General features: G+C 39.2%; 1 protein-coding gene and 1 pseudogene across 1 annotated transcript in view; one reads left to right on the top strand and one right to left on the bottom strand.

The window, feature by feature from the left end:
- The window catches only part of YWHAE (tyrosine 3-monooxygenase/tryptophan 5-monooxygenase activation protein epsilon), a 35,508-nt gene extending 27,996 nt beyond the window's left edge, over positions 1-7,512 (bottom strand). The window contains exon 1 of the mRNA XM_006214428.4: positions 7,333-7,512. Coding sequence (XP_006214490.1) covers positions 7,333-7,396 — 64 coding nt within the window. The 5' untranslated portion in view covers positions 7,397-7,512. The remainder of the gene's footprint in view (positions 1-7,332) is intronic.
- A 1,709-nt stretch (positions 7,513-9,221) lies between these two features.
- LOC116283738 (ATP synthase subunit ATP5MJ, mitochondrial pseudogene) lies at positions 9,222-9,646 on the top strand (annotated as a pseudogene).
- Positions 9,647-13,412: the final 3,766 nt, after the last annotated feature.

Genomic DNA, 13,412 nt, shown 5'->3' with positions numbered 1-13,412 from the left:
AGGGAGATCCCTCTAACTAATAAAACAGATTTCTCCTCAGAATTGCCCTCTCAAGCAGGCAAATGTGTTCAGCTGTAGTAGAACCAAAAAGACAAGGTGCAGAGGAAGCAGAGGTAGAAAGTAAAAGGTTGGGATGATAAATGACTTAATGTATGGGGGGGGATGAAAAAGAGCTCGAAGTCTAAATCTTTTCTCAATTTTTGAAGAATTAGATGCTGAAACAAAAATCCTTAAAATTTTGCTTTGGAATACATCAGGAAAAAAGTGACCAGAAATAGGCCTTGTACTGATACAGGAGAAGAATTATTCTATTTTTTCTGATTTATTACTTTGATATATTTTCCTAAGTCTTTGAACATTCAAGAAACCCTCATCAAAACTTCAGCACTTTTATAATAATGTATTTTATAATAATGTGGAGGGGGCCTACTCTGCACAGAAAAATACTTTGTATTAATGAATACCACTTGAAAATTTACAAAAGCAAAATCATAACTGTCCTAGGTGATGCAAAGGACACACGTTTTGAAATTTTTATGGTAATCCTATTACAAATTCGTACTACTTAATTTATAATTTAGCCCATTATGATCAATAAAATCAATCACAAACTCTTAAGCAGGGCATAACATTTCTACAACACAAAGGTAGTCACAACAACCATTCCAAGGTCCTATATGTATGTCTTCAAATAACTAGCCACCAAGGATTAAGTAGTATTAATTGGTAGTTTTCTTTAATCAGAACCCATTCACTGCCCAAGGCTTACACTAAGCCTTTAGAATCACATTTCATGAAATTGGCTATATGTAGTATTTTTTCCTAGTCAGTAATCTGAGACTGCTAAAACACGCAAATATTTTAACACTGATTTAACACTGATTTTACATCTTTGTACTATGGAATCTTTCATCCCAAATTCATAGACAACAGATGTTATATTTGCTAAGGGGATAAATAAGTATATCCTCCTGAATGTTAACCTGGAATTAACATCAATAGAACTATGTTATCAGTTCAACATGGTCAAAGTATAGGTTATATTGCTTGGGAATAAATTTGAACAACCTTCATTGTGTAGATATGCCGTTTTTCAGGTGAGTTAAGATTAAGAGTTTTGTTTTGAGAACTAATCTTTCTTTACGCAAATGTAACTTGGAGACTAAACCCATGAGTATGCTTGCTAACAATAACTCAAAAAAGGTAGATTATCTTCTAATACGAATACAGATCAGCAAAAATATTTACTTCATCTCTGACAATGAGTAATAGAATTTTTTCACAATGCTATCTGACAATTACACTCAGCAGTTTAGAAAATCCCACATATTCATAACTAAATTTTTGCAAGCAAGGTAGACATTAATAATCCCCATTCTACAGATAAGGAATCCAGATGATACCAAGGGCTCTGCACTACACCCTATTTGCCAAAGTACGAACTAGTCTCAATTCTTACTCATAGCGTAACATGTCTCCTCCAAATTTCATATATAAATGAAGAAAACAGTTAAATTTCACACTGCTTTGGCTAGATAAAATCCTGACCTGATCACAAATCAAGCATACCAGTAACATATCCACCTACCTATTATGATGGGTCTTTGGAAGGGCAATAAATTCAAGATTTAACTTCAAAAAAGATAAACCAGGATCATGGTTATGTGGGTCATATGTTCTCTAAACTGTAACAGGATTTGGTGTTCTAAACACAATGGTCATAACGAAGCTTGGGTGATACCTCAAAATGTATTTAAGGAAAGAAGTTCTGAGCTTAAGACAGATACTGCTAATAACACCTAAATCAAGTATTTTTAAACACAGCTCAAGGTAGACAAACATAAAACCAGCACACTTGTCTTTGACACTATCAGTCAGATTGACTAGTTAGTATGATAGCAAGCTCTATTTTCAGCAACCACCATATCCTTGACTTTTCCAGCTTCCATTTGAGGAGAGAGGAGACTCAGAGGAGGAAAGCTTTCATTGTCTTCTTAATATGTCTTATGTCCTACCAAATGTTAACTTAATCTGAAAGAAGAAAACCAATATTCTGAGGACTCAGATCTAAGATATCTCTGAGGTGCAGTGACGACAAAAATTAGGAAACTTTCATACGAACCTAATGAGACAACTAGTAGCAACAAATGATCTTAAGGAGGATGCCATGGGGCAAGTTTGCAGCTCAGGGTAGTTCCAGTTTATGCTGACTGTTCCAGCACAATTGTGAATTGGCACCCCTCATGTTAAAGTATTCTGATTTGGATAAATTATGATGGCTCTTTTATTATTCTGGCAGTTAGTACATTTTAGTAAACTTAAGTGAGCTTCTGAACTTGTAATTTTTTTCCTGCTTCCCACTACCCTTAAACGGATTCTGTCTGACAGCTGTCCAGGCTACTATTTGGAACACATTTGTGAATCATCTGTCAACCTTCCCCATCTCCCGAAAGTTTTATGACTACATCATTAATTTAAGGGCTGCATCCATTAAGACAAAGGTGACAGGGAGAAACTTTCAGAAGTACTTTACAGAAATGTATGGTATTAGTCATATCCCAATACACTGTAACAAACCAAAAAACTAAATGCAAACACAAAATCCCTCACTCTCAATTAATGAACTGTGCCTTGTTTTGAAAGAAAGTTTCTTTAGAAAAGCATGAAAATACAAGGGCAGAGTACAGTTCAGTGGTACAGTATGTGCTTTGCATGCACAAGGTCCTGGGTTCAATCCCCAGTCCCTCCATTAAAATAAACCTGTTTACCTCCCCTCCCAAATAAATAAAATTAAAATTAGAAAAAAAATCATGAAGATATTTTTATCTATTTACAATGGATACCAGTCAAGTCATAAATACCAAGACATTATGAAGCAATTGCTAAAAAATAAGTCCCCCCCCCGCCCCCGGAGTCACCACCTGATTTAGTTACACATAGGTCTTTGTGAGTGGCTCAGAAGAAACAGAGTACTGGTCTAAAGGTCAGCAGACATTTGTTCTGGCTCTGCCATATACTTGCCGACTAGTCATGTGATACAGGGAGAGAAAAAAAAAATCACTAAATCTTCTCAAATTCATTTTCCTGAACCATAAAATGGAAGTAACATTACCTACTTCAGTGTTACATAAAGTAAGTAAATAATTCTGTGAAAGTTGTCTGTGAAAAGTTAAGTTCTATATAAATATGCCATTATACAAAGTTCAAAAATTTAACATTTACCCTACACCTATAATTACTGTTTAAATACACACACTTTAAATGTAAAGTTAAAAAACTCCTGCAAAATCAGCCTCATGGCCCTTTAAAAAAAAATCATGCTTTCAGATCAGCTTCTTGAAGTATTTGAAACTTATCTGTAAAATTAGATACACTAATTTCCTACGCTGAAAGTTCACTTGCTATATATACCAGGTTAAAATCAAGAAAGTTTTTAAATATCTCATGTTACCGTGACGAAGCTATAAAACAATTATGAAAAGCCTGCTTGTTTGTATGAACTTTCAACAGGTTTGCTTGTACTTACTGAATCCAAAATTTGCTGTTTAACTCTTGCTGTAAAGTGTTCTTCCCTATACTAGAATTCAAATGAGACCTTTTCATACATAGGTGAAAAGGCTGCCTAGAAACGTTCAGTGAGTTTACCCCATCATCACCTCAAGCTGCAATGATTATTTCATTACATTCTACAGATCTGTTAAGTGAATAGAAGATTGAAATAATGCCCAATATGCAAAATACTGTACAAAAGTCTAAAGTATACACAACAGAGCATCTACTTTAAATACAAAGACCAAAAGCTACCTGTTAGAAACAATTTTTTTAAATTGCATTATCCAAGGAGGGTATAGCTCAGTGGCAGACTGCATGCTTGACATGTGTGAGGTCCTGAGCTCAATCCCCAGGACCTCTGTTAAAATACATAAACCTAATTACACCCCCCACATAAGACACTGTATTAGGGAAAAAAATTGCATTATGCAATTCTGCTTATGTTTAGGCAGGAGAAAAAATATGTATTCAATAGTTAACTCCACTAACAGAAATAGCAATAATAGAAATTATTACTGGCCCATAGTCAAAGAGTTGATAAATGCTTTCAAATTCATTACTATTAAGTTAATCTACTCTTACCCATTTTTCCCCCTAATAAGACGTGTATTAAGGAGTTAATTCAAAACATGCCCCTCACCCTTCAGACTACCAGAATAAACTAGAGATGAAGCTATGGTGCTTTAAAAGGACAGCTCTCAAGTGGCTCAGAACCAATGCATTCCTGGTGTGCATTCACAGTGAATCAAACGTGACCGTCAAAATTTTACCCCTACCTCACATGGAGCCAATAATCACAGGGAGAAGAAAGGTGAGGAAAGGACAAGACAAGCACCTACTCTGCAACTCAAATGTTGTTTCTGCTGACCTTCTACTCTCAAAAAATGCAAAAAGTACTCATTTTTCTCCCTCTATATTCTCCACTTTTCTGTACTAACATGGTTCACGTAGCATGGGAAGTTAAGACTTAATTCCGGAATGCTAAAAGGTGATGGGCTTGCTTAACGTGGCTATGAATGATATAAAAACTACTCCTTAGACTACTTTTTTGTTACATGATCGGATACTGGGTTTAATCTTCCAAGTGAACAGTCCTAGCCCCAAACTTCAGTATTTCCTATTTGCAACCTCAGATTGTCCTTTTCCCCAACACAGCTTAGCTGTTCCTCCAATACCATTAAATAATCCTTATCAATTGATTCCAATTCCCCAGGACAGAGTTAAATGATGCTACAAAAAAAGCTTAAATATTAGGTTCAACACAGCATGCAAAAGAGAAGACAAAGGTACAGCAGGAACAAAGAGAAAAGCCAGTATTTATATCCAAACATCCCAAACCAAATTCAAATGCACTGTTCACCTTCTTTCACTCCCCACACCTGATAAATTATTTGGTAACTAAAACTATGGAATCATCTTTTGTCACCACAAACAAAACTGAATTACAGCACCCAATAAAGGAGTGAACACTCCTACAGAGGCTGATTCCCAATGACTGCCTTCCTCTTCCTCCTTTCCAATGAATCTCTCCCTATCTTGTGTCAACAGTCACAGGAGTTCCTCCCCACCTGGCAGATCCCTTTGAAAGAGACACCTAATGTTTAAACAATATTAAGGGTGTAGTTCTGTTTAAGAGTCTTGAGTTGAATAACCAAAAAGGCCTTTGGTCAAAAATCCTCAACACTGAATTCCAAAATATGGTTACCGCTGAACTATCATTTATTTGGAAGCTACAATCATTAGCTTGCAAATCAGTTGTTTTAAAACAAGTTCTTTATAAAAAAAAAAAACCTTCCTCCACGTCCTTTTTGGTGATCACAGCAGGTTTACTCAGAGCCTAAATCCCTACAGAAGAGAAGGCATTCAAATATAATTTCGAGTTTCATGCCAAGGGCACTGGTAGATTAAGAGGGTAACCTATTTGGAGCATGGGGGGAAAGAAGAAAAAAACTTCATTACAAAAACTTCATTACACTTACATTGTTTGACTTCTAAACACTGAAATAAAGACAAATCTGACCTTGAGCTGTACTTCTCCATCTTACTCCTTTCTCCCTCCCAGCAGGAACCTATCAACACAAATACTGAATACAAATAACAATTAAAGGATTTACAAAACGAAATTTAGTGATCTTTCCTAAATTTGAGTTTGAGATCTTTTCTCCCAATTTTCAAATTCCTGAATCTTAATTTATGATGATACACTGGGACTAGCCCTGAGGCTATTCACATGACCAAACTGGCATTCAAGGAAAGCAAGGTCCCCACATGGAATTTTGAAAAACTAGTGGCTTAATTAAGAAAAAGTCTAAAGATCACTGAAACTTGATTCCCCACCACAGTGTTAAAACCACAAAAACCATATATATGATTTTTTGTTTTGATAATACTAGTTTAACGGATGTAGGAGTAATTAAAGCACCTAGGTCCAAAATGGGGGACCCGGGACGGGAGGGGCAATTTAAAAAAGCAGCAGCCTGGGACTGACTAAACAGACAATGGTCATTTCGATAAAGTTCTGAAAAATGACTAAGGAACCTTTGGGGCAAGGGAGCAATGAACAAAGAACAATTGTTCAAATCTGTACATAAGGCCATTTATTTAATATGGAGAAAAGAAAACAGGATCTGCTGGGATCCCCATGTAAGTAATCCAAAAACCCAAACCTCTCCTGAGTGCTCGGGGGTAGGTTAAGATCCCCAATGAAGTACGAACACGCATTCCAAGCCACGGAAGTCAACCAAAATACAGTTACTGTACATTATTTGAAAAAACTTTATTTTTCAACAGGTCTTTCCATCCGTCATAATGCTGAATGTAAATAAGAAAGTCATCGTTTAAAAAAAACGGTAGACTGAGGCACAGGCATGGGAAAGGGACGACGGGTCATGATCTCCTTGTTTCCTGTTCACTGTTTCAGTGTTCCATCCACCAGAACCCACAGCCTATGGAGACACAAAATGACTACAGGAACTTCAAGCTCTCTGGGATAAGTCCGAAGAAAGGGAGCGTAAGGGACGTTTTTCTAGACATCCCCCAAAAAAGGCGACGTTGAACGGAGAGCCTAAAAAACCCCGCTACAAGGTGTGCCTGCCTACGGAAGGAAATCCGATCGTAGCATCTCAGCTGGCCTCCGCCCAAGGATGAACTGCAGTGATTCCCATTCTCTCCCCTTCCCCCACCCTTCCCCAAGACTGCCCCCCACCACAAGCCCAAAGAAGCCCTCCGCTCGCAAGGGTTCTCCTTTGTGAGACTCCACAGCCGCCGCCCCACATTGGGCCTCCGGGGAAAAGCCACCGCCCCCACCCGCCATATTTCCCTGAAAGGCGCCCGCGCTACAGCTCTCTGTCGCCACTCTCCCCCATGTGGCGGGTGTTTCTTCCCCCATCACCCCACCCAATTGTTCACTATGTCCCAAGACCGGCCCAGAGGCTCCCCTGGGGATTGCTCGCCCGGAGACAGCACCCGCCATCTCCTCCCCCTCCCCCGCCCCGGGACTCGCCCTCCCCCCAGCCGCCATTTTACAACCAATCCCTCCACCCTATCGCCTCGGCCTCCTAGCTCGCGAGTGTCTGCAGCCGAGGACGCCGAAGGGGTCAAATTCCTAGGCCTGCAGCCTCCTACCAGTCCGGGAGCCCACAGGCCATTTCCTGCTTCCCAAATCCACGTCCCTGGGCCAGGCTCGGAGACGATGCCGCCATTTTGTCTCCTGCTCCCGGCCTCTGTGGGCGGCGGCAGAGGGTCCGAGAATTCCAGCCCCCCATTGACCCCCCAACTCACCGTCGTATCGCTCAGCCTGCTCGGCCAGCTTCGCCTGGTACACCAGATCCTCCCGATCATCCATAGCGGCAGCGGCTCCGGCAGGGTCTGCGCGACGGATGGAAGCGGATAGCGTCTCCGACTGTCTCAGCCTCTTGCTCCGCGTCCGGGCAGCAAAAATGGCGGCGCCTCAATCCGGGACTTCCGCCTGCGCACGCGGACAACTGCTCAGCTCTATGGCAACCGCTCCCTGGCAACTGGCGCTGGGGGCGGGTCCCGGAGCTCGGCGCCAGAAAAGGCTGGAACCCGCTGGACGCCCCTCCTCCGTAAGCTCAGCAGCGGCTGAGGCGGGAACTGCGACTGCGGGGAGAGAGGGCACCTCGAGGGAGGCCAGGCGAGGCCAGCCTGGACGGCTCCTGAGGAGAGTGACCGGAAGGCCTGGACTGCGGGCAGAGAAACGAGTGGCTTGTAACGGTTTTTTGTAATGGGAGGCCCTCCTCTCTGAAACCCGTTTCTCTCCTATTGGCCCTGTTTTCTCAGCCAAGCCCAGTCCTGGGCCTTATTTAGACCCTTTTAACTCCGGGGTAAAGATCTGGGCCCAGCTGTAGCTGACAGGGGAAGGAGGACTCTGGTTTTAACACCTCAGCTTCACCTTCGCACTTTGCAGTCTTCTTCTCCCCTTTAACTTTCTTTTCCCAGTTAGTCTCACCATCGGTAGGAGCAGGGAATTTGTTAGCGCAGCCTGGTCTGGAGTGCAAGGTGCAGAAGAGTGGGACCAGGATCGGATTGAGATCCAGGAGGCAGGAATGGGAAAGGACCTGGTCTGCTTTGCTTCCCAGTGGATTCCCAGCACCTTGTACTCAATACAGTATATGTTGCAAGACTGAAGCTCGAGTAGTTGGAACACTAGCTGTGTGGTAGGGTCTGCAATAAACATGGAATAAAAACGTTGGAACCAAATTACGCAGATCCTTGAGTAGCAAGCTGAGAAGTTTGCACCTAATTCAGTGAGGACAAGGAAGCTATTTTTTTATGATTTTTGTAATGGAGGATGACACATCATAGTTACACTTTTAAAAGGTTATTAAGTATTGTATAGCAGTGACTAAAGAGCAAAATAAATTATCAGGCTATTACAATAATACAGGCAAAACGTAATAAATGATAGCAGTGAAAATAGGAAGGAAAGGACAAGTAGGAATAATACTGCAGAGAGAAACCACAGTTCATAGCCAATCAGATGTGGAGATCTTGTGAAGGGAAAAAAAAATTAAAATTGACCTTCCATCTTCCCAACCTGCATCACTGGGATAATGACTGGCAGTACCATTAACAAAAAATCGGAGTGCTAGGAAAATTTACTGATGGAATGCAGAGAAAGACATGAGTTTCTTTTATCACGTATTGGTTCTAAGCTTCTCAAAAATCACCCAGGTAGGAATAACAGACATGAAATTGGAAAAGGGGACTGGCATTCCAAACTGAAGGGAGGCTGCAATGGAAGCAGCTAGAGAATGTGTCGGGGTAGAAGGGGACGAACACAAAACCTTGGAGAATACTTCCTTTTAAGTGATATGAGGAAGCAGAAGAGCTGGCAGAGGAGACTGTGTGTCTGCTTATGGCATTCCAAATTCAGCCCCTTCACACTTTAATATATATTATCAGATTTCAACGGTAAACGACTGAGAATCAAACGACCTGGGTTCTAGTCCTAATTCTATAACCAAGCAAATGTGTGACCTTCAGAAAGTCATTTCGCCTGAGCTTCTGAGCTTCGTGTTCATCTGTAAAGTTAACTGGAGACCATATGTTAGGCCACAAAACAAATCTTAATAAATTTCTAAAGATTGAAATCATAGAGTATCTTTTCTGGTCACAATGGAATGAACTAGAAATCAATGAGAAGGAAAATGGAAAATTTGCAGGTATGTGGAAATTAAATCACACACTTAAGTAGAACTGATAGGTTAAAGAAGAAACCACAAGAGAAATTAGAAAATACCTTGAATAAAAAAGTAAACAAAATAACAAAATTATGAAATGCAGCAAAAATCATGCTAAGAGGGAAATTTATAGTTGTAAAGGCAAACACTGGAAAAAAAAAAAGGCTCTCACAGTTTGGGGCGCCCTGAGTCATTGGTCTTATACCCAGATTCTTCAGAGCCTTATTTAAAATATTTGGATCCCCATGAAGCCCTACTATACCCAAGTTTACCTGGAGATGTGGGTGGGAGTGGGGTTGATGGGCTTTATCACTTATAAAATCAGGAGTGCTAATTAAAGAAGTAAAGCTTTGAAAGTTTCACATCCTGAACCTGCTCATGGTCATCATTAACCAGCTTTACCTGGCGTTTGCATCAAAGGGAAAGTCAGTCTGGCTGTAGATTTCAGCAACTGGCGTTAAATGGGAACCTGGAACATCGTGTATGCTTGCAGAAGTGCTGCTGCCCTCCTGGAAAGAATAAATGTGAGATCCACACGTCCTGCACCGGTGTTCCTCCCTCAGCCCCTGTGCCCGTTGGGCTCTGAGTAGATCTCTATGGCACAGCAGGTGCAGACAGTATTACTGAGCGGTCTCATCCTTAGGAAACCTGAGGGACCGAGGAGTAAATACCTCGAATAGCATGTAGGATTTAAGGATCAGATCGAGGCACTCACACTTCTGATGTTCAATAAATATTTGTTAAACAGATTTTTTTAAAGGATCTCAAAAATTAATAACCTAATTTTTTAAAGGGTCTCAAATTAATAGTCTAATTTTTTTAAAGGATCTCAAATTAATAACCTAACTGTACACCTTAGGGAACTACAAAAAGAACAAACTAAACCCAAAGCTAACAGAAGGAAATAGGTAATAAAGATTAAAGTGAAGATAAAGAAAGTAGAAAACAGAAAATAAAGAAAGAAAATCAATAAATTGAGTTGATTCTTTGGAAAAAAACTTTGAAAAACCTATGGTTAGATTGACTAGGAAAAAAAGAATTCTCAAATTACTAAAATCAGAAGTGAAAATGTGTACTGTATAGCACAGGGAATTATATTTAATATTTTGTGATAACCTGTGATGGAATATAATCTAAAAATAACTGAATCACTTTGCTGTACACCTGAAACTAACAAGATATTGTATTTTTTGCACTTTTTAAAACACAATATTGTAAATCAACTATAATTCAATGTAAAAAATGTTAATGACAGAATTAAAGTCGCAGGTAAAAAAAAAAAGAAAGAAATGAAAGCAGGAACATTGTCACCAACCTTACCGAAATAAGGGTGGTAAGAGTCTTATAAATTGGGTAACAGATGAGATGGACAAATTCCTAGAAACACACTGCGATATCATGATATAATAAGAAATATAGACTTGGTCTTTGTCCTTGGTTCCTGGCACAGAGCTCCTGAAACTCTCGTACAGGCAGACTTCATCTTATTGCATTTCTCATTATTGAGCTTTGCAGATAACTGTGCTTTTCACAAGTTGAAGATTGTGGCAACACTGCATCAAACAAGTCTTTCCAGGAGCGTTTTTTTTTGGGGGGAGGGGTAATTTGAAGATCTAATTGGTTTTATTAAATGATTCATGACTTGAGCAGCATCCCATCTAGCAACTAGAAGGGTGCTCCCTAATAGCTTTACTTTTTAATTAAGGTATGTTCATTTTTTTAAGACATAAGGCTATTGCACACTTAATAGACTATAGTATAGTGTAAACAAAACTTTTATATGCACTAGGAAAACAAAAAATTCGTATGACTTGTTTCAGTGCAATCTTCACTTTATTGTGCTGGTCTGGAACCGGCAATACCTACAAGTTGTGCCTGTAACTTCTCCAGTGATGGGGGTGAGGAGCTGCTTTTGTTATTTTTAATAAGCCCCTTTTAACCTGAGTTTACGCTAATGAGGTGAGTCTTGGTGGTCCCCTAGTCAGCTTCAAGAGGAACCAACCCTGTGATTAGAGGATTGGAACTTTTCAACCCCACTACTCACCTCCAAGGATGGGAGAGCACCTGGAGATTACAGTAATCACCAGTGACCAATAACTTAATCATGCCTAGGTAATGGAACCTCCGTAAAACTACTAAACAACGGGGTTCAGAGCTTCCAGGTTAGTGAATACATCCACTATGGCAGAAGGGTGGTGCACTCCAAACCACACAGGACAGAAGCTTCTAAGCTTGGGACCCTTCCAGACCTTGCGTTAAGGGCTTCCTCATTTGGCTGTTCATTTGTATGCTTTATAATAAACAGGTAAGAGTAGATAGTGTTTCTCTGAGTTCTGTGAGCCATTATAGCAAATAATCAAACCTGAGGAAGAGATCATGGGAACTCTTGATTTGTAGTCACATGGGACAGAAGTCTGCCTAACCTGGGACTGGCATTTGCAGTGGGAATCAGTCTTGTGGGAATGAGTCCTTAACTACAGTCTTACGGGTTTGCATTAACTCCTGGTAATGTCAGAATTGAATTAAATTGTAGGACACCCACTTGGTGTCCACAGATAATTGGAAAACTGCTTGATGTGGAAACACACACGTTTGGTATCAGAAATTGCTGTATGTAAAAATAGATAACTATACACAGAAACTACCAAGACTGACTTAAGAAGAAACAGAAAATCTGAATAGATTTATAATAAGGAGACCGAATCAGCAATCAAAAAATTCCCAACAGTACAACAATGGAATGTATGTACTTAGACCACTAAACTGTACACACAAAAAAAATGGTTAAACTGGTAAATTTTATGTTCTGCACATTTTACCACACTTTTAAAAATCTAATAAAATCCCAGGATAAGATGGCTTTACTGGTGAATTCTACAGAACACTTTATTTTTTTAATTTAACTACAGTTGATTTACAACATTGTGTTAGTTTCAGGTATACAGTTTCGTATTCTCTTTCATTATAGGTTATTACAAGATGTTGAATATAGTTCCCTGTGCTATACAGTAAATCCTTGTTATCTATTTTAAGTATCATGTGTATCTGTTAATCACATACTCCTAATTTATCCCTCCCCTCCCCTTTCCCCTTTGGTACCCATAAATTTGTTTTCTTTGTCTGTGAGTCTGTTTCTGTTTTAATTTTACAAAACACTTTAATAGAGAATTAACACCTATCCTTCTTAAACTCTTCCAAAAAAATAGAACAATTCCTAACTCATTCTGTTAGACTAGCACTACTTGGTCTCTACTACCAAAGTCAAGACAAAGACACTACAAGAAAAGAAATCTATAGGCCAATACCCTTTATAAAGGTAGATGCAAAAATCTGCAACAAAATAATAGCAAATGAAATTCAGCAGCATATTAAAAAGATTATACACCATGATTAAGTGGGATTTAACCCAGGAATTCAAGGATGTTTCAAGAAAATCAATCTATGTAATTGATAGCCTGTATTAACAGAATGAAGGGATGGGGGGAACATGATCCGCTCAACTGATGCAAAAAAAAAAAAGCATTTGACAAAATCCAACCCCCTTTCATGATAAAAATAATAAGCCAAGAATAGAAGGGAACTTCCTCAACACAATAAAAGCCACATATAAAAAACTCAGTTAACATCATATTCAATGGTGAAAGGCTAAAAGCTTTCCCCCTAAAATCATTAACACAATAAAGATGCCCTGTTTTGACACTTCTATTCAGCACAGTACTAGAAATTCTAGTCAGAACAATTAGGCAATAAAAATAAATAGAAAGCATCCAAATTGTAAAGGAAGAAGTAATCTCTGTTCACAGACATGGCCTTGTATGTAGAAAACCTGAAACATTCCACAAAAAAAAAACTATTAGAACTAATAAATTCAGCAAAGTTGGAGGACACAAAGTTAATACACAAAAGTCAGTTGTATTTTATACAGTAGCAAACAAACAATAGAAAAAGGAAGTTAAGGAAAATAATTCTATTCCTAACAGCATCAGAAAGATTAAAATACTTGGAAGTAAACTAACCAAGAAGGTGAAAGTATGCTTGAAAAACTACAAAACATTGCTGAAAGAAAGTAGAGACCTAGGTAAACGGAAAGACACTCTGTTCTTGGATCAGAGATTCAGTACTGTTAGGATAACAACATTACTACACAAAGTGATCTAC

This window comes from Vicugna pacos, chromosome 16 (assembly GCF_048564905.1).
Source record: "Vicugna pacos chromosome 16, VicPac4, whole genome shotgun sequence".
Lineage (NCBI taxonomy): Eukaryota > Metazoa > Chordata > Mammalia > Artiodactyla > Camelidae > Vicugna > Vicugna pacos.
The sequence above is the reverse complement of the archived record's forward strand: the minus strand, read 5'-3'. Positions and strand labels throughout refer to the sequence as shown.